We start from the raw sequence: 23654 nt of genomic DNA on the forward strand, positions 1-23654 counted from the left end.
TGTCTTTTATTATGATGGGAGGGTGACATATTCACACCTCAACACAAAATGCTTTGCAGCATCCCAGAGCTGTTGAGGCTGGAAGGAACCTCCCGAGATCGTCTAGTCCAACCTTAAGCAGGGCCACCTAAAGCCAGTTGCCCAGGAAATCCAGGCGGCTTTTGAACACCTCTGTGCTGGTTGTGGCTGGGGTGGGGCGAATTTTCTTCACGATAGCTAGCGTTGGGCTGCGTTTAGGATTTGTGCTGAAAAGGGTGTTGATAACAGGGATGTTTTAGCTCCTGCTGAGCAGCGCTTACACAGAGCCAAAGCCTTTTCTGCTCCTCACGTCGCCCTGACAGCGATGGGCTGGGGGCGCAGAAGGGGCTGGGAGGGGACACAGCGGGGACAGCTGACCCCAGCCGCCCACAGGGATACCCCGTGCCATATGACTCCTGCTCAGCACATAAAGCTGAGGAAGAAGGAGGAATGGGGGACATTCGGAGTGATGGCGTTTGTCTTCCCAAGTCACCATTACATGTGATGGAGCCCGGCTTTCCTGGGCACGGCCGAACACCTGCCTGCCAACGGGAAGCAGTGAATGAACTCCTTGTTTTGCTTTGCATGTGCGCGCGGCTTTCGCTTTACTGATTAAACTGTCTTTATGTCAACCCATGGGTTTTCTCACTTTTCTGATTCTCTTCCCCATCCCATCAGGGGGAAGTGAGCGAGCGTCTGCGTGGTTCTTAGCTGGCGACTGGGGTTAAACCATGACAGACGGGTTGGAAAGGACCTCCAGAGGTCATCTGCTCTGACCCCCCTGCTCAAGCAGGGCCACCTAGAGACGGTTGCCCAGGACTGTGTCCAGCTTTTGAACACCTCCAAGGATGGAGACTCCACAACCTCCTTGGGCAACCTGTGCCAGCGCTCAGTCATGTCACCATGAAACCTGTTTCCTGATGCTCAGAGGGAAGCTCCTGTGCTTCAGTTGGTGCCCGTGGCCTCTGGTCCTGGCTCTGGACACCTCTGAGAAGAGCTTGGTCCTCTTTGCACCATCCCTGCAGGCGTTTATAGGCACTGATGAGATCCTCCAGAGCCTTCTCCTCCCCAGGCTGAACAGTCCCCGCTCTCTCAGTGTCGCCTCACACCTGAGGTCCCATCACCATCTTGGTGGCCCCTCGCTGGACTCTCTGGTCCCTCTCACAGTGGTGAGCCCACCGCAGGACGCACCTCTCCAGGGGCAGTGAATACATCGCTATGGAAGATCTCATGCACAAACCATTATCATTAATTCTTTTTGTTTGTTTGCTTGTTTGTTTTTTAACCGTAGGACTTGATAGTGCGCACCTGGGAGTTTTATCAGCTAAGACGCCGAGCAATGAGCAGCAACAGTCAATAAATACTAACGGCCTGCACTGGGGAGCGGACCAAAATCTTAAAGGCCGCTTGTGAACAGACGGTGACAAATTCCAGGCCAATTTGCCTAATCGCGACCAAAACCTCCTCAGCCTTGGCGCGGCGGGGACGGCGCCCAAAGGCGAGGGGAAGCGCCAAGCTGGGAAACGCCTTGTGGCGAGGGAGGGGAAAAAAAAATAAACAAACCAACACAAAACCTTAAAAATAAATGGAAAAACGAGGCACCTGGGAAGGGCCTGAGGAGGACGGCGAGCCGCCTCCTGTCAGAGCCGGCCCTGAGGGGATGGTGGGCGAGGCCTCCCCCGCCCCGGGGCGATGCAGGCCGCGGCGCCCCGGGGCGGGGGAGGCCCCGGCCGAGCCACAGAAGGGGCCCCGGCCCGGCGGGAGGAGGACAGGGATGGGAAGGGGGGGGGGGAGGCGGTCCGCCATGCCCCGTCCCGCCCCCAGCCCCGCCCGCCGCCGCCGCCGCCATGTTGCGGCCGTTGGTGGCCGGTGCGGGGTGAGGCCTACGCGGGGCCCCGGCGGCGGCGGGGGTTTTCTCCCCCCCTCTCGTCCCCACCACTCGCCATTTCGCCACCACCCCCTCAGAGGAACCGCTCTGCCCGGGTGAGTGCCGCCCGCCCGCCCGGCCCCGCCGGGGCCCGCCCCTGCCGCTCGCCCTCACGGGGGCCGGGCGGGTGCTGCCGCCCCGCGGGCAGGGCGGGCGGCCCCGCTGCTGCCGCACCGGCTCTTCCGGCCCGCGGGGCGCCCGCCGCCTTCCCCCCCAACCTCTCTCCTCTTCCCTTCCTTCCACAGCCAACCCCTGGCGGTCCCCCCTCTGGGCACGGCCTCGGTGTTCCTCAGGCCCGGTCCGGCCCGGCCCGGTGGCGGCGGCGGGACAAACTTTAACTTCAGCGGGGTTCGCCCACGTGCGGCCGGGGGGCGGCGGGGCCGGGCCGGGCTGTCAGCGCGGGGGCGGGCGGCAGGGCCCCGGCGGCGGGGGGGCGGCGGCACGGGGAGGCCCCCAGGCCTTTGTCTCGGGTGGGTCGCGGGTGGGGACGGCACGGACCGGGGGGGTGGGGGGCGGCGGGGCTGACACGGGCCGGGCCACCCCCGAGACCCCCGGGCCACCCCCGAGTGACCCACAGGTGCGCCGGGCCCGTCACAGCGTTACCCAGCTCCAGCACGGGGCTGCTGAAACTTTCCCGGGTGTTAAAGCGCTGGGTCCCGTAGGGAGCCGCCGGTGCGATCCTCCACCGGCTGCCGTTCCCTTGTTACCGATGTCCGGCCAGCTGGGGCGCCTGTCCCCCCCCGGCCCCTGCCTTCCCAACGCCTTGCCGGGCAGGCCATCCCTGGCCGCCCCCCTCCTGCATCCCCTCTGGGAGACGCCAGCCTCCTCTGGACCCAGGAGAACAGCCCTTGTCAGACACTTTCCCTTGTCCCTCGATGTTGTTTTGGCTATTATTATTATTTTCCTATAACCTTGGTGTAATTGCATTTTTATGCTTTCCTCTTAGGTGGCAATCTTGAACCTCCTGCTTGAACAGTATGGTCCGCGCTGGTCTGAAAGCTGCAGAGAAGCTACCGCAGATCTCCGAAAGCCCCCAGGAATAGCACCGCCAGTAAAAGGTTTGTATGGCGCGCGTGTGGGACGCTGGTCCTGCGGCACCTCTGCCCGGCAGCAGAATTTTGAGGCTCAGCCACAGCAGAAGGCCCGGGGGTTTGATATACTGCCTCCAGTGAGTTCGGAGAGTTTTTTGCGTGGCTTGGAGGCTTCTAGGTTCCCTGCCTCCTGGAGAAACGTGCTGCTGTGAGGTTGGTTTTGTGCATTGAAATGTGTGCATTCTACTCTGTAAGCGCTCCTTTGTTGCTCATTTTACTCACCTCTTTTATTGCTTTGCAAATCTCAACCTCCATGTTTTCATAGGCAAGCAGAGAGAACACTGGATTCCAAGCTTGGGTTCTAATGCAAGTCCTTTGCACAAGAAGGGTGGAGTAAGGATGGAGGTCTTTGTTTTCAGCTTTCTTCACAAGCTGGTTTGCAGGAGGCTTTGACATTTCCTTTACTATACTTTTTCTGTTTGTCATCTGAGAACAGAAATAAATGGTGTTTAGTCAAAATTTGAGGTTTGTGTCATTTAAAAATCACTTCTATCGTCAAGACACTTGGTCTTCTCTAGAATCTGTGTCCAATTTTGCTTTATTTTGAGAAATTGTAGCTTCATGTATGACAAGTTTAAGGTGCAATTTTTTGGACAAATACTCGAGTAGAGACTTGTGCGCTCATAATAGCAAAGAGCGTAAACTAGGCTTTTATAGGACTCAAAGACGTACATGAAAGCTCCTGAAAATGCAGGGTTTCTTCTAAGAAAAGCTATTTTGTAATGCTGCAGATAACTGAGGTTTATTTTGCCTTGTATTTTAAAAGACTGCCGAAGATGTAGATAGGTGTTTGGGGGTGAGAAGGGAAAATCAAGAGTGACTGGCAAGCTCATTTTTCTCTACATGCAACTTCGGCGTTCTGTGTTATAGATGAAACGTCTTTCTTGCAGAAGGATTTGGGAGCTGAGCGGTGCCTAGCTCTCTCACAGCTGGCGTGAGTTTTCCCACCCAAAGGAAGGGGAAGTTTAAGGTCCACGCTTTTGCCAACTGCAGTAATCTGCCAAGTTTCAAAAGGCCTTATCAAGTGCTGGTGATGTGAAGCATGTGGATAATCTTCTGGGCTTCCAGGGGCTTAACGCACAGCTGCCCTACCTTGCTGAGGGATGTGATTGTAAATTATTGCACAGCCCTCTGTGGACATTCATATTTGTGGTTTAACTTAAGAATGAGAACAAGTTTAAGCTAAACCACAGCGAGCCACTCTTAAGCCAAGTAAATCTCCGCAGAGTGTTTTGCAGTAGATTAACCAAAGGAACACCTCTGGGGCTTGTCTCTAGGCACGGCTGCACTAAAGCTCAAAGACCAGTATGTCCTCTTCCGTGCTGAAGTGATTTCTCCTGGTCCAGCTCTGTAAATTGTTCCCCATACCAGCTGTCTGCCAGGACTGGGTTGCGCTTTGTTCGGTTTTAATGTGACGCTTGACAAACTTTTAATCCCAATTGTAAATAACGAAAGCAGCCTTAAATCAGTGGCCTTTTGGGAAGGCAACAGGCAGCTTCTTTCTCTCCCTCCGGCTTGTCCCAGGGTCCTTCCCTCTGCCTGCACCTCTGCTCTCAGCTCTTCCCCCTTCTCCTGGGCTCCCACACCCTCCCCATCTCCCTTGCTTGCTGCTGGCTTTGGCAGCTCTGATGCAGCCCAAGTCAAGGGAGCGTGGCAGGGCTTACCTTGCCCGTGGGTGCTCCTTGCCAAGGAGGAACTGCTGCTCTCCTAGTTCAGTTGATGCTCTTTGGCGTTTTTTTTCCTTCCCCTGCATACATCAGTTCACATAAATTTGGGGTTTAGATGGAACACGTATTAAAAGAATGCCTCATTAAATATTTGGGAAGTCTATATATTGCACCAACTTGAAAATATTTTGGTTAAACAGGGGAAAAGCAGTATCCCTGACAGTAGTGAACACAAATGTTCAAGTAGTGCTCTGCTGTCAGTTTTCATTATGCATCTCATCAGACCTTGATTATTGCCGTCACAGGTCTCTGTGGCGAGCGTCTGAGCCCCCACTTCCCTTCTGGAGGGCTTATAAAGAGAGAGCTGTCTGGGACCGCCATCTCTTGTTATGACTTGGATACGATCCTTTATTCCGTCTCTGTGCAGTTTTGCCTTGCATCGTTACCTAGTTAAGGATTGCCCCTGTTTCAAATAAACACTGCTTGGTTTACCGCACTTTGAGCTGCTGTATTGAAATCTTTACTGAAGACTTCTATTATTTAAATTGCTCGGGGTAAGGAGTCATCTCACTTTTCAGGCCTGTCTCTCTTGGGCCACCTGTTTACTCCAGCCTTTTTTCCTTGAAGGAGGACTGAATTCTTCAGATGTGATGATCTGTTGAGAAATCGGCAGCGATTGTTGCCTATTAGCTCTAAAAAACCCCCAACCAAACAAAAAAGAAACCATGTACTAATATACTCTTGAATCTTTTCTGTTGAGGCTCGTGGCAACGGCTGTTTTTGGAGTAGTGATGTATCCAGCAGGTTGAAAAGATGTCCCCAGCGTGAGCTTGGTGTCATCTAAAAGGTCATATTTGAACCAGCTCTGCTCTCAGGGACCCTGGGAGAAGGGGATGCTGTCTCCCACCATGTTGCTTGAAGCACCAGGAGCAGCAGCTCTGCCCACAACCTGGAGAGTGCGGATTGTGTTGCAGGACAGGAGCTGAACAGCTCCCGTCACTTGTCACCTGCCCCTGCCAGCTTGAGCAGGATGAGACCCGAGCCTTTGCTGATCCTCCAGGCACAACTAGGGCAGGAGAGGTTCCTTCCCCGCGATGCCCTGCGAAACGGCGCTGTTGTGTTGAAAGCTGTGTTGAAAATGCTGGGCTAATATTTTTGTGTATAAACAGTCAATCTTGGAATAGTTAAAATGGAAGCTGAAGTGTCTGCTGCAGATGTTTCTAGCCTTCGTGCCCTGCTGCAATAGTATTCTGGGCAGTTGTGTTTTTTGTCACATAAGATGTTTATGTAAATGAGTCTTACAAAGTTTGTCCTTGGGGGAAATGTATCTGACAAAGTGTTTTTTTTGCTTTTGATTGTAGCTTTCATCATGGGGGACATGAAAACCCCAGACTTTGATGACCTGTTGGCTGCTTTTGACATCCCCGATCCAACTAGCCTTGATGCCAAGGAGACCATCCCGTCAACTGGGGAGGAGAACGAGAATCACCTGAAGTCATCGGGAATCTGCATAGATGAAAATGTGTCCTTGTCCCACTCTTTGCCTCCCTCTGATGCTCCTGTTGTGAGTGTGATAGTGAAGAACACGAGTCGCCAGGAGTCCTTCGAAGCGGAAAAGGAGGGGAATCACCTCGGGACTGGTCTGCTACACAACGGGTTTCGTGGGTCCGATTTGCCATCGGAGGCTCACGCTTTAGTGCATAATTATGGCAAGTTTGAGTCAACTTTTATTAATGGTGACAGCTCAAGAAGTTACTCTGATAAACTGGACCAGTCCAAGTCGGAGCCTTTGCCAACATTTAGTCAGTTTAGCCCGATTTCCAGCCCTGAACCAGAGGACGCGTTCAAAGAGAACAGTATTGGGGATAAACCCAAACATGCCCAAACGCCGTATTTTCCACCGCCTTCAATGTATATACCAACAGGAGCTTCAGTACTGGATCACCTTAGGAAGGTACCAGAGCCCGAATTAAGCATGTTTGATCAATACTGTAAAAAGGAACAAAAGATGGAAATCCACTGCCAGCCGGAGAATAGGCTGGAAATGAGCAGGAGAGAACAAGACAAAGCAGTGGAGAGGTTTGTGGAGTCAAGCAAGGACTTGGTAGATACCAATAGCTTTCTTGGAGAAGGCTTGGTGTTTGCAGACCTCCCTCACAATAATTCAGGAGAAGGTAAGGCGTCTGTGCCTGAGCTGAACATGTCTTCGTCAGTACCGCCTCGCCAGAGGTTAAAGCCAACTCATTCGAAGTTGTCATCCTGCGTGGCAGCATTAGTAGCTCTTCAGGCCAAAAAGGTTGCGTGTATTCCAAAAGGCGATCAGCCAAACCTTACCAAGGAACCTGGTCCTTTTAAAGACGGGACGAAGGGAAGTCCAAAAATGCCCAAGTCGCCAAAGAGTCCCCGGAGCCCCTTAGAGGTGGTGAGGAAGGCCAGCAAGCAGCCTGAGAGTCCTCGAAGTGTGTGCAGCGACAGCAGTGGGAAAGGCTCTCCTTCCATGGCAGCCGGCTCTCCGCCAGCTATTCCCAAAGTTAGAATAAAGACTATCAAGACATCCTCTGGTGAAATTAAAAGAACTGTAACTAGAATTTTGCCAGAAAGTGATGAGTTGGGCAAATCTTCAGAAGAGTCACCTATGGAAACCTCATCTGCTGAAGAGTTTATCAAATCTTTCCCATCCCCTGACACTAGCGCAATTATGGAAAGTGAGGCTAGCAAGAATTCAGCCAAAAATGGGGCTGCTGTGGCTATCCAGCTATCAAACGTGGGAAGTCCTTGCGGAGACAGTATGAAAGCAGATATTGCCGCAAGCAGCACGTGTACCGTGTCCTTGTCTCCGCTGCCAAACTGCGGCAGCGGTGCCATAAAAGTAGGTGTTAAGAGGCAACATCAGGGTATTGTGGTGCAGCCGTCCAATGTGACCACCTCCAGCCTTCTTCCCAAAGCCGTGCACTTGGCGAATCTCAACTTAGTCCCACATAGTGTTGCTGCTTCTGTTACAGCGAAGTCATCCGCACAGAGGCGGAATCAGCCTCAGGTGACACAGATGTCTGTGCCGCTGGTGCACCAAGTCAAGAAAGCCGCTCCCGTCGTCGTGGAGGCGTTTAATAAAGTACTACACAGTGCCAATCCTGTGCCAATATATACTCCAAACCTTAGCCCTCCACCTGACACCAGTATTAATTTACCTGCCTCTGGGTATTGTTGCCTGGAATGTGGGGACTCATTTGCCTTAGAGAAAAGCCTGACTCAACACTATAGTAGACGCAGCGTTCATATTGAAGTCATGTGCACTCAGTGTTCAACCATGCTCCTTTTTTTTAATAAGTGTAGCTTGCTTAAACATGCAAGAGATCATAAGAGCAAAGGATTTATCATGCAGTGTTCTCAGCTGCTAATGAAACCAATTTCCGTAGACCAAATGTTTTCACCTTCTCCGACAAGCTCTTCGGCCTCTCTGGCTCCTCAGACTTTGCACTCGCCCTCTCCTTCGCGGAAGCCCAGTGCTGCTCCAGGAGGTGGGGTAGGAATTTCTGCGAACACTCAGCCAGCCTTGCCTCTCTATACGGACCCATTGAGACTAATCCGTCATGGACTTAAGTGTTTAGAGTGTAACAAGCAGGCGCAGGATTACGTTGCTTTAGCAGCTCATTACCAGAGAACCTCAGAAGATAATGAGAGACTGGTAAGTCATCATTTTAATGTTATTAGTTAAATCTCTCCGAGTTTAAAGAGATTGTCCTCGAGGGGGGGGAAAAATAGGCATTGGTAGTGGCAAATGAGTCACTTTGCCTAAAAAGGTGCTTGTGGGGAGGATTTGGGATACGCATGAGCCCAGACGTGTGCGCGTGAAGAGCCGTTTTGTGTTGCTTGCTTGCCCTCTTTTCACCCTTTGCCAGCAAAAAGAGGGTAGTGAGGAGACTATGGAGGTTCTTGAGCATCAAAGGAAGGTGTTGGAGACCAAAGATCGCTTGGATGAGGCATGCAAGAGCGCTGTAGGGGAGGACCAGCGGAGCATTACCTGAAACAAGTTTTTGCACTCTAAATGCGGCTAGAGGAGATCTGACACAATTTAATTTTGCCTTTCCTAAAACTTGTGCCAAAATCTTCCCTGTAACGCTTTGAACGTCGGGTGCTGTTTGTATTGCTACCGTGGTAATGTGCGTATTGGGACAGGCCTGGCTGAGAGGCGAGCCGTGCGGTGCGTGGGATGGAAGGCTGTTTTTGTCTATTTTGGCCCTTTGGGTGGAAGAGGGACGAGTTGGTGCCATGTTTCCCTAGGAGGGCTCAAGAGCCTTGTTAGTGGCTTCCTGCCTTGCTCCAGTGCTGCCCTGCTCGGGTCTCCGCTACCTTCGCTGACCTCCCTCATAGGTGCAGCTGGGGGGTCTGAGACTCCTGCTTAGGTTTCTGCTGATGAAGAGGAGGAGATGCTCTTCGTCATGTACCAAGACCGTGTGCTTTGCTTATGGTTTTTATTTTGGAAGGTAAGGTTAATCCTGTTTAAGTATAAACCAACCTGAAGTTGAGCAGGAGGAGGAAGCCTTTCTCCTTATCTCTTTAGATGAGGTGAAAGCTTTCCACGTCCCTCTGGCTGCCAGCAGAGCTGGCAGGCTCCCAGTGCTGTCCCCTCCACAAGCTCCGCAAACCAGGACTCCATGCCAACAGCAGGCATTTGGGGAGATGACCGCCAGTCTCTGCTGTGGCCATCATAGTACCTGCATGCTCCAGAGCCTCCTGTTGCTTCTCAAATGGCTTGCGGGAGTATTGAGGTTGCTGCGGTCCCTTTCAGATACTTCGTTATCTTTCTCTTAAATTCATCAGCAGTGGGGAAAAAAAATAGATTATGGCTGGATGGTTTTTATGTTGTGAAGAATGATGAGGCCAGAAGGGATCTGCACGGCCACGTAATCAGGTTTCTTGCCCAAGGCAGACCAGCAAGCACCGTGCTCTGTCAACACTGTAACTTATTTTTCAAATATAATGCGTTTTTGGGAAATGTCAGCAGTCTGGAATTAAAACCTTCAGGTGAAGGGATACAGTGAGTGCTCCAAAGTGAGCTAAAATGTTAATTGGTCACATTAAAAATGTATCTCCTATTTTTGTTGTGGGATTATCAATTCAAGAGCTCCTTAAAGAGAGAAGGCATGTCTGATAGTAAGTATTTTTAGCTTGTAATCAAATAAATTATTCTGTAACTTAACCAACAGTTTAAGCTTCTTGCTTCAAGCTAGGTCTGCTAGATGTCCGATTATTTTTGTAGTATTTTTTCTGGAATAGAAGTGCTAAAAAACTGGAAGAAGAGTGATGTTAGGGCTTGTTAAAACCATCTCCTCCATGTTTGATCTTCCCATGCTTATACTCAATGGGATGCATGCATTGCTCTGTGAGTCTTTTTTTTTCTGCTGTATCTGCTGTCCTCCAGACTGCCCGGTGGTGCTCCATGCTGTTCCTGAAACATCTGTTCCAGCAAAGCTATTACATTTATAAAGGAAATAAGAGTTTGTGCCCATATGCCTGTAATTGTGTGCCTCCAGATTTAGCAGTAGCTAATGGAAACCATCCCCCTGCCTCCTAGCAGTACCTGGGGTATTTGGTGCCATGGGCTGAGAGGTAAGAGCATGGGTGAGCTTCAGTGGTCTCACAGGGGTCCCTGCATAGGTGGGTACCACGCTCAGCTTCTCTGGGGGGTCTGAGGGAGAAGGTGTGGATAGCCTTGACATCACGTGTCTCACTTGGGTAGCACACTGTGTAGCTACCATCAGTAACGAGGTGTAAGAAGCTGATGGTTTTGCCTATCAGGGGTGTTAATGAACGTTAAGCAAGTCTGATAGTAAACGTGGCGTGAGAAGGACGTAGGTAAGGCTCTTGGAGCGTGTACCATAAGTTCCTTAAATAGGAAAACGTGAACCGACCAAACCCATTCTGAGAAGGTGCTGAGGATATCCCTGACTCTGCATTAATGAAGCTGATTGCTTGGGCTGCTGTTTCTTTTTTGGTCAGAATAAAAGAGGAATGTTGGTAGGAGCTGGAGAAGAGCCAGTGACTGATTTCACAAAGACTTTCTTACATGGTAGAAGGAGTTGAAAACTCTGGTTTCCGTCTCCAGCGTTGTGCCAGGTCACTTGTTTTTTGGGGCAGTGGTAGAAATTGCGTTGGTGAGAAAGGCATCAATGTAAGACCTGCATTCAACATAACAACTCTTAGTGTCCCCATAGTGGATCAAAACCACTATGTCCACGTGGCAGAAGCTGTTCATTTATATACTGGTATGTCTAATCAAAAAATAGTTGTGTACCCATGCTCGATGCGGAGCACGCTGCCGTTGCAGGACAGTCTGCCAGGATGCAGGGGTGGTGGTAACAGTTGTGGGCAAGCTCAGACGTGAACTGCATCCCCCAGATCTCAAGAGACTAATTATCTAGTATTTATCATAATGTTGCGTATTTGAGCAAAAATCGGTGTGTATTTCTTCTTCCATTCCTGGTGTTTTTTCTCACTGTATTGAAACATTGGTTTGGAAGCAACAGTATGGGGTGTGGGGGAGAGATTGTCATCATTTCTTAAAGCTAACAAAAGAAATTGCACTCTAGTATTTTGGAAATTTCTTTTATTTTTTTTAATTTCATACTCAAGCCCAGAATTCGGACACAAACTTTGCCATGCCTCCTTGAGAAAGTATGGAGTATTTTGATGTTTTCTCCGTAAAGCTATGGCTTGACTTAAGCCTTCTAAAGAGCTTATAGAAGTTGGGAGACCCCTGACTATGGAAAATAAGCTAGGTGGATTTTTGATCAATGTTCTTAGAAGCTCTCCTGCTAAATGACATCAAATCTGCATTATTAACCGTGATGTGCACATCTAATGTGACCAAAACTTGAGAAACTGAGCAGACTTTGAAGTGCTCAGTTGTAATGCTTTTAACTCATAAACCTCTTTAGACCTGATATGGAGTGGGTATGTCACCTTGTTAAGAAGGAAGGGTTGATCCAACAGGGTAGATGAAGAAAAGAAATAACAGGAAAAAGGCTCATTTTTCAGTATGGTGTTTTCAGTTATCTAGAAGCTGAAGGTTGAGCAGGCTGTGGTGAGAGGCAGGAATGATTGGATTGGGGAGGAGGAACAGCCTAAGCTGTCTCTGCTCCACCAGAGAACTTACCCTGTGTCGATACTTAAGACTTCTCACTTTAATTGGAATTTCTTCCCGTGACTTTGTGGACTGCTTCGACATCTTCACCTTTCCCATAGCTGTTGAAGAGGTGATTGTTGGGTTTTCTGTTTGTTTGTTCCGGTTGTTGACTTGGGAAATACTTGGTCTTACATTTGTGAATGGCCTTGGGTAGAGCCCATATTAATAGGACAGATAACGGGTAAATGAGTTTCCTAGGTGTGGCGAAAATGAGGATGACATGGCTGGGTCATGGTTGTTTTGGAGGAAGGAAGAAAGATATGGATGTGGTCTGGACAGCCGGGAAAAGAGGAGATTTGGAGAGGAAGCAAGGGGCAGGATGCTGTGGTTGAGAAGGTGGAGTGGAAAGACCCTCAGAAAAAATTATTGAGAGCTTGACCTTATTGTTACATTTTAGACTTGTGGCAGCTGCATGATTGCAGTCGTTCAAAGTACAGCAGGGAAGTCCTACCTGCCGTGTTTTTATGTAGAATATGCGTAAGGTGAGGGCAGTTCATCTCAGCCAAATGCCGCAAATCTCTGTGGCTCACAGAGAGGGTACGGGCTTTGCAAGTGGTGACCTAATCCACTTCAGAAATAGAAATAAATAAATAGATTTACTGGATGTATGTTTTGAGTGGATCGTCACAACGGATCACAGTTACTTTGCTCCTTTTTTTTTTAAGAGACTAATGAGGCCAGTTTTACAATTTTTGCAACCTTGTGAATCAAGTCGCTTGATGGGATCTGTTTGCTGCTTTGCAGTCGCAGAACTGCAAGAAGAAAGCCGTATGTGAATTTGAGTATCTGATGGGTTGGATTTTGTTCAGAGGAGAAGCTGTGCTACATGTAGGCATTATGCTTGTCCAGATGTTCAGAAGGTGGTAGCAGATGTTCCATGTAACTTCAGGTGTGTTTGGTCTGACTACAGCAGTGTTATGTTCTAGAGCAAGATTTTTTTTTGGGGGGGGGGGAGAGGGAGGAGGGGGATAATTAAATTGATGTAGTTTATGCCAAATTAATCTGATATACATCTTGTAGAATTTATTTTTGGAGCAGGGAAATGAGTAGATCCTAATCTCCTTGGTGGTCAGTGAGATGGTTGTTGGAGTGCCATGTGGGGAACGGCTGTGCTGAAGAAGTTGAATTATGAGGTTGGAGCAGAAGCAGGTAAAAGGGAGGCAACTGGCAGCTGGGGACGGGCTGCTTGTAAGACCTCCTGAGGCTTTGGGGTGCCTCTGCAGTTAATGTTTATATTAAGGACCTTGGAGGACGAACAGGTAGATCTGGGGAGACCTTATTGTGGCCTTTCAGTACTTAAAGGGGACTTGTAAGAAAGATGGGGACAAATTTTTGGCAGGGCCTGTTGCGAGAGGATGAGGGGTAATGGCTTTAAACTAAAAGAGGGAAGGTTTAGGCTAGATAGAAGGAAGACATTTTTTTATGCTGAGGGTGGTAAGCCCCTGGCCCAGGTTGCCCAGAGAGGTGGTAGATGCCCCATCCCTGGAACTGTTCAAGGTCAGGTTGGACGGGGCTCTGAGCAACCTGGTCTAGTTGGAGATGTCCACGAGGATGGACTAGATGGCCTTTAAAGGTCCCTTCCAACCCCAAACATTCTATGATTCCATAGAATTTGTTGAACAAACAGAGTAGGAAATCGTGGAAAATTGTGAATATTTTACAGGAGGACCTAGGTGATCTTGAAGATGAAGTAGGAATGGGATGAAGCAACTGAAAAAGCAGGATGTATGTGTTTGGTCACAAGAGGACTGTGGATGACCAAGATGACACGGTTGTGTAGGGGATTTATGTTAACCTGCAGTACCAGTCAGGGTTGCATTAATACTCCCTGTCAGAAATAACCCAGCTGGAGAAGAGTGTGTTGTTTCGTTTATCAGGGATAAACTGGAATGAGTGAGGGAAGAATGACCAGAGAAATGGAAAGATGATCTCTTTGAGGAGAAATTAAAAAACCTTTATGAGTTTAGCTTGGCAAAGGCCTGGTAAATGACGGTGGGTCTCCTTCAGTACTGAAGCAGACGCAGTATTACGGTGAGGGTTGTGGCACTTTTTTTTCCACCAGAAACTAAATCTGCAAGAAAAGAAGTGCTTCCCATACTTGCAGGGATTGCCCTGGGTAGTTCCTCAGCATCAGATGGTTTTTTGTAGCCTGAATTTTCAGGGCTGGGCTCAAATTACAGGGGATGAGCAAAACCCATGCAGCTCCTGGTGCCTTCCTTCTGGATGTGCTTGTCCTTAAAGAATGAGAGTGGATACAAAGGACACTCTGTTTATAGAAAAGAGCTTTTCAAATTTAGGGGCAACAATGATGCAAGGACACACTGAAATAGATTTACATGGGAAATTAGAGGACAGTCTGTAATCACCAGAGGAGTGAATTCTGGAAGGGGTTTGCAGCAGAAGTAATGAACAAAAGACACAAACGGGTTTTGAGATGGAGCTTATTTGTTTTTTTGGCAAGGACAGACCAGTGCACAATAACATGTGCAAGAATTCAAAGTACTTCCTGCCCCTCTTGGGCATAATTGTCCATCCACTGGTAACCAGAGATGTTTGATACTTTTTTTTGTTTGTTTGTTTGTTTTGGTCTTTTTTGACTTGACCACCCAAAATCCACGGAGGTAGCTAGGAACTTGAATAAAGTACAAAATGTAAACTGAGGACCGCTGAATTTTCTTGCACCTTTGTGCTTTTGTTCTCCCCCCTCTTTTTCTTCTTTTGTCACCGTTTATTTGTCCAATAAGAATTTTTCAATGAGTCGTGACGTATCCTGTTTACGCACCACCTACACTGGGTTATTTAAAAGCAATTTTATTGCTGCCTTTTCTTTTTCTTCTTCCTTCCCCCTCTTAAATCAATGCTTTATGATTTATTGGCTAAAACTTGCCAGAAGCTAGTAGGACCACATGCTGCACTGGTAATTTCCCAGCAGAAAAATAGCAAGGAAGAAAGACAGCAGCCATATCTTTGCTATTTTTCTCTTCCCCCGCCCTCCCCCCCTCTTTTTTTTTTTTTCCCCACCCCTGCATGTTCGTGTTTTAATTTAGAAAACAAGAGGATTGAAAATCAACAAAAATTCCCTTGGCCCCATAAAGCGCAGTTTTCTCCCTCTTCCAAACCAAGGGTGATTAATGCAGTCCTTAGGTACTAGCGAGGACAGACTTTGTTTTATATGGAAATTTTCCCTCTGGATTTTGTAGAAGCAAAGGGATGTAGGATGTTGTGATGAAAGCATGTTGAGGGAATGGAGCTCCGGGCAGGGATCGCTGGGAGCGCAGACAAAGAGATGAGTGAGTGGCCGGGTAGGAGCGAGAGCCTGCACCCCGAGGGCAAAACAGCCTGGGGAGGAGGAGGAGGAGAGGCTAGGGAGGAAGAAAAGCTAGGGTGTGGCTCCATGGTCTGCTTCAGTCAGTGTGTGATCCGCTGCCACACAAGGCGAGAATCCTGCCCTCTCCTCCTTCCCACCCACACTTGCTCACCTGGCCTTGATGGTCCTGCAGCCCCCAGGGGACCTAGACCAGTTTGGGGTGAGGAGGAGAACGAGCATGGGTGCAAACTGGGGGCCAAGACATGGCTGAGAGAAAGAAGGAAAGGACAACTGGAGAAAAAGGCAGAGTCTGTCTCAGGTAGGATGGAAACTGAGGCTCAAGCTGATGTCTTCTGGCACAGAGGAAGGCTCCCGCCACCCTGTTCTTCTTCCATGTGGGCACCAATGATGCTGCTGGGGCAACCTGGAGAACATCAAAAGTGACTGCAGAGCTCTGGGGGCGATGGGCATGAGAGCCCAGGTGGTGGTCTGCTCAATCCTCCTGGTGTGGGGAAAGGGTGCGAGGAGGAGGTGGCCCTCTGAAGTGTCTGATGCTAGTGCACGTGGCATGGGAATAAACACAAGGAACTGGAGATCTATGTGCAGTTGCAGGGCTCTGATCTTGTTGGCATCACAGAGAGGTGGTGGGACAGCTCACGTGCCTGAGGTGTTGTGATGTGTGTCCACAGGCTCCTTAGGAAGGACAGGCCAGGAAGACAAGGAGGGGGAGTTGTCCTTGATGTGAGGCAGCAGCTGGATGCCTGGAGCTCTGCCTGGGGATGGGTGAGCAGCCACCTATGGGTGGGGATTAAAGAGCAGACCAGTGTGGGTGACGTTGTAGTGGGTGTCTGCTATAGGCCACCTGACCAGGAGGAACAAGTGGATGAGGCTGCCTACAGACAGCTGGAAGCAGCCTCACGTTCACAGACCTTGGTCCTCACAGGGAACTTCAGCCACCCTGATATGTGCTGGTAGGACAACTCATCAGGGCATAAACAGTCCAGAAGGTTCCTGGACGGCATTGATAACAAATTCCTGGCCCATGTGATAGGGGAGCCAACAAGGAGAGGTGCTCTGCCAGACCTCATATTCACCAACAAGGAAGAGCTTTTAGGGATGTGAAGGTCAAAGGCAGCCTTGGCTGCAGTGACCACGAGGTGGTGGAGTTCAGGGTCCTGAGGACAATAATCAAGATCACAACCCTGGACTTCAGGAGAGTGGACTTTGGCCTCTTTAGGGATCTGCTTGAAGCAGTGCCATGGGATAAGGCCCTGAAGGGAAGAGAAGTCCAAGAAAGGAGGTTGATGCTAAAGGGCCCCCTCCTTCAGGCTCAAGAGCAGTCCATCCCAACAAACAGCAAGTCATACAAAAATGCCATGATGTCTACATGGATGGACAAGGAGCTCTTGGCAAATCTCAAACTTAAAAGGGAGTGTGCAGAAGGTGGAAACAGGGACAAGTAACCTGGGAGGAATATGGAGGCACTATCCGAGTACGCAGGGATGATGTAGGAAAGACAAAGACTACCTGGAATTGAATCTGGTGGAGGATGTCAGAGGCATCTTGGAGCTGGCTCTGTCTGACATGGGGACAGCTTCTGGTGTCTTCTCCCAGAGGCCACCCCTGCAGACCCCCACTACCAAAACCTTGCCACGTAAAGCCAATACAGTGGGTCAGATGAAAATATATGGAAACTGAAATTCTTGAAATTACAGCTGAGGTCATAATGAGAGAAGAGGTACAGACAGAGAAAATTCAGAGTTAAGCTTACTTGATGCAACATTGTCTGAGATCTGTGATGCTAGTGTTTTTTTCCATTGCAATTCCATTTTTTTTCCTAGAACTGTCAAGTTTCTGGGTCTGCACTGACACTTTAACCAGAGAGTTTTCCCTGTATGCAAAAATGTATTTTGTGTTTATTGAACATCTTAAAATAGGCAACTAGAACCAAGGAAGTAAAAATACCTTTGCTGGGCTTGAGTATGGCAGTGTAAGGTAAAACTTCTACGTTAGGACTGGACTTGGCACCTATTCTGTCACTGAAACTTGAACACACTGTTTTTAGGGTATCCGTTAGGTTCTAGATTTTTCTTCTTCAAATCAATAATCTTGAGTTTCTGGTGTAGGGTTTTTTCTCATCTGTAAACTGAACATGCTAATGCAACGGTGCCTATTCATTTGCAGAGAGGCTGGGGAGCAGTAGAGTTTAGTTATTGCAATGACGGCAAAAGAAATTCTCTGCTCGCCGCTTCTCCTCGCACTGGTAAAATTTTGTGGAGCAGCATTCTAACCTGGATGTTTGAAACAAACCAAGTCAAAAACAATCCTCCAGGCACCTGGATGTTGGCGGCGGTGTGTCCCCGGGGACGGTGGCGGAGGCGGGGAAGGGGCGCAGAGGGCTGCGGAGGTGAAGGTGTTGAGACCAGCAGAGCTGCCGCAACCAGCACATCACGCCGCTGCAGCTGGAGCACCACGCGGAAGGGTGCAGGTCGCTGGCATTTATCCCAGGGAGGCAGCAAGTGAAAGCTGATGTGAAGTTAAAGGTTAACTTTAAGTAGTAATTCGCCACTAATTTTTTTTTTTTTTTAAGAGCGAAAGCATCCTGCTAATCTCTAACTGCCTGCCATCCGTTGGCTGCAGAAGTATCAGCCGCCCCTGCGGCTCTGCCTAAAGCAGAAAAATCACAGCTCGCAAAAGGCTGGATTTGGGAAGAAGTGGGGCTTTGGGGCACCACTGGCGGGGAAATTTTTGGTTTGAATATGTAAAAGACAAGCGCTCTTTAAAACATTTGCATTCTGAAAATATGATTTCTGTTCCCCTCTAACTGTTTCACTCTGAGTCCTTAGTAATTTATTTTTTGTTTAATTTAGAGGTCGTTAGGCTTATGAATCTTTTCCTCTTTCATAGCCCTGATCCCATGCCTTAGGGTTGGTGCAGCCCCATGTTTTTAGCAGAAGCTACATGATGATCGTATCAAGGAGGACCCTCGTAGTCTGGGGGGAATCTCCTCAGTAGATGTGAACTTCATCAACGTCACTGAACGCTCTATAACGACAAAGGGACTCTAAAACCAACGTGAAGTTTCTTTGCTCATGCTGAAGCCAGTTCCCTTTCCGCTTGCGCATCGGGAGGAAGGGAAAGCGAAGAGTTTTGTGCCCCGAGTTCGTCTTTCAGTGGTGCATTGCTGGGGATCCTGCCCTCGCTGCTCGCCGGCTTTGCCTGGGTGAGGAGTTTTGGGGCAAGGGCTGCATGCGAGAAGGTGGGAGCTCGCTCTGACTCTGATCCCAGGCGCTTTGCACCGCCGGCAGCTGGAAGAAAACACGCTCGTGAACGGATCAAATTTGAGGCCGAGTTGTGTAGTCAACCCTTGCAATGAAGCAGAAAGGTTTAACGGTGCCGCCTCTATGCCGACCCTTTCCAGAGCAAGACTGCGTGTTAACTATAAATTTCTTGATTTTCAAACACCTCTGTGGCCACAGGCTTGGGTTTAATAGACGAACTTTTTTGAAGCGGTATGTTTTTTCAGCCTTCACTCTACTTCAGTGAGTATTTTAAATTTTTTTTCCCCCCTTCTGAAGAAGCTAATAAGTAAAAATGGGGATAAAATCAAGTATTCTGAAGCGGCTGAGCTTCTGAGCATTTTTGTGTGTGTGAATGTGACTTCTGGAAGAAAAGCCCAAATGAAATGTGGCAGGCAAGCTGGAATTAAAGAAAACTTGTAATAAATAACTCTTGATTGAAGTGTAGGTTATGGGAGTATATGAAAAACACAGACATTACACAACTCAAAATCATATCCTGGTAACATGCTTTAGAAATAACTGACTAATGAACGTCTCAAATTGCTGCCAGACTTCTTTGAAAAGTCATGGAAAACTAGGAGAGAGATAAAAATGTGACATCTGGAACCAAGTTACAATTCCTCATACGAAGCAGAAGAGTTGCAAAAGAAGAAGCCACTCCGTCTCCAAGCTGAAGGAGCCCACGTGGGGCTGCCCCTTTGCTCCTGACAAATACAGCAGCTCCGGGTGGAAAATGGACGAGCGGCGGCTCCTGTAATACCCCTGGGCAGGATTTCTGGCCTTGCATCTTCTCTGGGTGTTAAGGAAAGGATGAGCAGGAGCATAAAGATGCCGGTTATAATTTCCACCCCCACCCCGGCTCCCTCTGCTCAACGTTTTTGAGCTCTGCTGTATTCCTTGGTCGATTCAATGGAAAAATATAACCTGCCATTTTATTACTGGTGGCTTGGTCCTGTGTGGTCGTCTTGCAGTTCCGTGTGGTCAGCCCATATCTGTAAGATGCTGAGTTACTGGGTTAGAATCATCAATCTGTGTCGATTCACTGCTCACTTCCTTTTCTTTGAGACTATTTTGAAGAGCCCAAATCCTAGCAGAACTTCCTGGGGACCTTCCTCTGTCAAAGAACTGACTGTTTATTCCTTTCTTCTAACCACTCATTTATCCACGCAAAGGTATCCATACCTTCCTTTCTTATGCTGCGGCAGCTTAGCTTCCTTAAAATCCTTTAGTGAAGGGTGTTGCAAAACTATTTTGGAAGTCCGGGTGGCATCTGCAGGTGGTCTCCTCCTTACCCACGTGGTTGTTGGCTCCTCTGGAGAGCTCAGATGGGTTTGAAAAGCAGGAAGGGAGAAGCTGCCTTGACTTTTCCCGAGTACAGAAGTAACGCTGCTTAAAGACGATGGTTTGCCTTGTTCTTACTGATTTGTCCTTGTGACTCATCGTTCTTCATTTTGTCTGTTTACTCCCTAACTTCTCGTCTCTTCCACGAGACGATCTGAACTCGAAGGCTTGGGCTGGTTTTTTTTGTCCCCCCCCCCTGCAGACCATGGTGTCAGCTGTGGGAATCCTTCCAGCTTCTTCCCTGGCGTCTGCAGATGCAATAAATTCATTTAGCCTTATCCTCGCCGAGTCTTGCTTTTCATTCCCATATCGTGCGTACGCACTCACTGGCAGGCTTCCTGCTCTTGTGGAGCCTGAAGAAGATAACCGCTAGTTTTGATGCCTCTTGTTAGCCTTCCCCTAAACTTCTTTTGCCCTGCGTTAGCATAGTTTTGATCCTCGCTGAGTAACGAGGGAGGTGGGGGGAGCTCACTGCTCCTCTGCCGTAGCTTGCGCATCCCCAGGCAGCTGGGCATGGAACCCATGAAATATCGGGCAATTTGGGCGTTATCTTAGCTCCAGCCCAAGCACACACAGCAGTAAAAATTCAGGTTTTTAACGTGTGCTGGTTGCCAGGGGGCCTTTGGGGGCAGTGGGAGGAAGAGGTGAGCCCCAGACTGTCTCTTTGCTGCCTTAGAATCGAAACTAAATCAGCTTTGACAAGGCAGGATCTGGGGAGAAAAATGTTTCTCACTAGGCTGCAAGGGCAAAGGTGCTTTCAGCTTGTGGTTGTGCTGAGTCTGCTTTAAACACTCAGGAGTCCTGTTTTAACACTGCCAAAAAAGTTAAATTTACCACTGCATATTAAAACCTGGTTAGAAAAAAATGCCATAAAAGAGAATAAAACTGCCCTGCACATTAATTTCTTCTTGTAGCTCTTATTTGAAGATTTGTCAATGCTTTGGAGAACTTACAGTCCTGCTCAGTTCCTTGCAGAGGGAGCATTCCTATTTCTCATTTTCCCATTCCCATTTACATTTCATGGCTCAGTGCACTGCTGTTCTTTGCTGAAATTAGGGGGGCTTCTCCAGCATTTGGGGAAGAGCTGAAATACTCTTGAGTTTGTATGAATTGCATTTGGATGCACGTGTGGCTCCTACAATACAGCCTCTTCCACCCATTTCTCTCTTTCCTGGGGAAACCTTTTCTCCTCTAAATTTAGAGTTGCAACGCGTCTCAAATCATGTGTCTGAGGCTTTTGATGTGTTTGGCAATTTTTGCAGTTTCCTCCTTCAAGAGCCTAATTTTTCATTCCCCCCCACCCCAAACCTTTTCAGATTTGTCATAGCTTTGCATTTTACTATAAATGATGTTTTCTATTACCTGCAGTGGCTTTGACAGTTCCTTGATGGATGTTACGGAGTGGAGCATCACAGAGATGCTGCATGAAACAGCAAGAGTATAGAAAATGAAGTTGGCCCTTGATTTTATTTTATTTTTTTTGTCAGATTTAGGGGCTTCTGTCCCTGGTTTCTACCCTGGTTGCCAGCACTGAGGTCTGCAGGACTTTGGTCCATCTGTGTGGGCACGCGCTCTGTTAAAAGCTGTGTTTGACCATGTAGGCGTACCCTCTGGTACAACTTCTCACCGCGTCTGATCTATTGAGCCCCCTGACCTCCTTTAACTGTAGCGGAATAAATGATGTAGTTAAATTACCTGATTTGACAATCCATAATTAATTGCTTGCTAGTTTATTCTTAAGCTAGTTAGGAGCAGAGGAGTAATTTTGCATGGGTTTATTAACGACAGAAGAGTTTCAGCTCCTAGAGGGCTCAGGGCTGGAGGGCTAGTGTCTACTCCAGCTCTGCTCCTGCTTAGGCACCAGGTAACGTGCATCCTGCGGAGGATGGGTCCTCCTGGGCTCCGGAGGAATGCCGACGAGTCGAGACACCTGTGAAGGGGAGCAGAGGTTTGACAGCTGTTCAAACTGGGACCATACATCTGCATAAAAAACTTCACATACCGAGTAAATGACGCTGCTCCTGCAAAGCGGTGTCGGTAGTAAGTGTGGCTCTTCTCAGGGGAGGGGAAAAAAATCGGATTTCATAAAGGGTGCAGAAATAGGAAGAGAAAGAGTCTTTGCACCATTTCTAGTTATCAAGAAGTTTCTATAAGGGTGTCAGCACACGTGGTTTGTGGGCTTTGAAAGTTTGGATTTCGTGTGGTCCAAAGAAGTTTTGCAAGAGAGAGGAGTGTGGGTTTGGTGGGGTAGGCTGCTCCGGGTCAGGGCTGCACTGCCTTCAGCAGTAAGGGTTTCCAGTCGGAGCGTAATGGAGTTTTCCTGCATTTTTGGGGTGATTTTGGTGCAGGGTGGAGGCTTGTTGAGGAAAGTGCTTTCCTTCTCAGGTGCCTTAATATTGAAATAAAAGCAGTGACCAAGCAGAACATCTTCAGAGCTAAGAGGAGAAAGATTTTGTTTTCCTTTTTTAGGGGAAAACAAGGAAATAAACCATGGAGGACGTGGTTTAAGAATGGATACTGTCATGGGGAATGGGTAGTTGTGGAAGTCGTTAGGGCAGTTGTGGGAAAAGATGGTAAGGAGGCTCGTAGAGCTCATGGTAATACTAGAGGAATGTGCTGGAGCTTCCTCGAAACATGAAAGTTTTCTAGGGTGAATTAGCGGGGGGGAAAGGAAAATAGAGAATAACTAACTGTTGTAACCTTTCTTCCGCCAGACGTGCCAGGTGTGCCAGATGATGCTGCCCAACCAGTGCAGTTACTGCGCTCACCAGAGGATCCACGCTCACAAGTCTCCATACTGCTGCCCGGAGTGCGGAGCCGTCTGCCGCTCAGCCTATTTCCAAACGCACGTCAAGGAGAACTGCCTGCATTACTCCCGCAAAGTCGGATTCAGGTTTGTGCAGCTCCAGAGGGTCCGAGCTGAGATGGCGAGAGGGAAGGGGAAACTTGGATTCAGATCGTTGGAAACGTGTCTTCCTTACAGCAGAAACGAAAGAGGATGTAGCCCGGGCCTGGCGTGGTTTTCTGCATGACAAAACACATTTGAAATGGGGAGTTACTGAATGGATTTAAGAGGAGGTTTCTGAGAGCAGAAATTATTTTTATGCATCTTTGAGCCAAAAAGATGCTTGTGTTGACTGCAAGTTGCAGACGGGCATCTCAGGATTGATATTTACGGCAAAAAGATTGCAGATCTTAATCTTCCAGATCTCTTTAAGGTTTGAACTTATATTTATGTCGGTTATAATGGACTGAGGGATGTGTGCCTTCACAGAAGGGCATAGATTATTTTCTTGCACGCCCCTACAAGTCTCCAAACACTTCTCATGAACTGAGACAGATGGAGGAAGGCTCCCAAGGTTTTGGATACGGTGGTGTGTATGTGCGTACGTTGTCTTTTCTCCAACCAAATTGAGTGCTTTAATTAAAGACATTACTTTTCCCTACAAGCCTTTCCTCCTTGGCGTGTTTACATCACCTCAGCTGCAGCACAGAGCTTAAGACGCAGATGATTTGCTTGGGAGATGAGCGGGGACTAGGTCAGCTTTTAAGATTCCTTAAAGTTCTGGGTTTTCTCCAATTGCCATTAAATACTTTGAAATTTAAAATGAATAGAGCAATTTCTGCCCTTGGAGCTGTTCTTTTAAGATGTCTGCAAATTGAGAAAGCCTCACTGTTCTGAGATCACACTTAGGTTTTCAAGGGCTTTTTCTTTCAACCGTGAAGACAAGAGACACATAACAAACCAATTCTGAATTTAATTATATTCAGATAAGGCTTTTTTATGTGGGATCTGATTTGAGGGGCAGAGCCCA

General features: G+C 48.4%; 1 protein-coding gene across 4 annotated transcripts in view; it reads left to right on the forward strand.

The window, feature by feature from the left end:
• The first annotated feature begins 1856 nt into the window (after positions 1 to 1856).
• ZNF592 (zinc finger protein 592) overlaps positions 1857 to 23654 on the forward strand; it is a 39567-nt gene continuing 17769 nt past the window's right edge. Inside the window, exons 1-5 of one of the 4 annotated variants that reach the window (XM_074599603.1) lie at positions 1860 to 2001; positions 2191 to 2293; positions 2892 to 3003; positions 6065 to 8388; positions 22554 to 22732. In XM_074599603.1, coding sequence (XP_074455704.1) covers positions 6073 to 8388; positions 22554 to 22732 — 2495 coding nt within the window. In that variant the 5' untranslated portion in view covers positions 1860 to 2001; positions 2191 to 2293; positions 2892 to 3003; positions 6065 to 6072. Of the gene's footprint in view, positions 2002 to 2190; positions 2416 to 2891; positions 3004 to 6064; positions 8389 to 22553; positions 22733 to 23654 lie in introns of those variants that run through there. The other 3 variants (XM_074599602.1, XR_012588929.1, XM_074599604.1) reach the window with 3 other exon arrangements.

Source organism: Larus michahellis, chromosome 9 (genome assembly GCF_964199755.1).
Source record: "Larus michahellis chromosome 9, bLarMic1.1, whole genome shotgun sequence".
NCBI lineage: Eukaryota > Metazoa > Chordata > Aves > Charadriiformes > Laridae > Larus > Larus michahellis.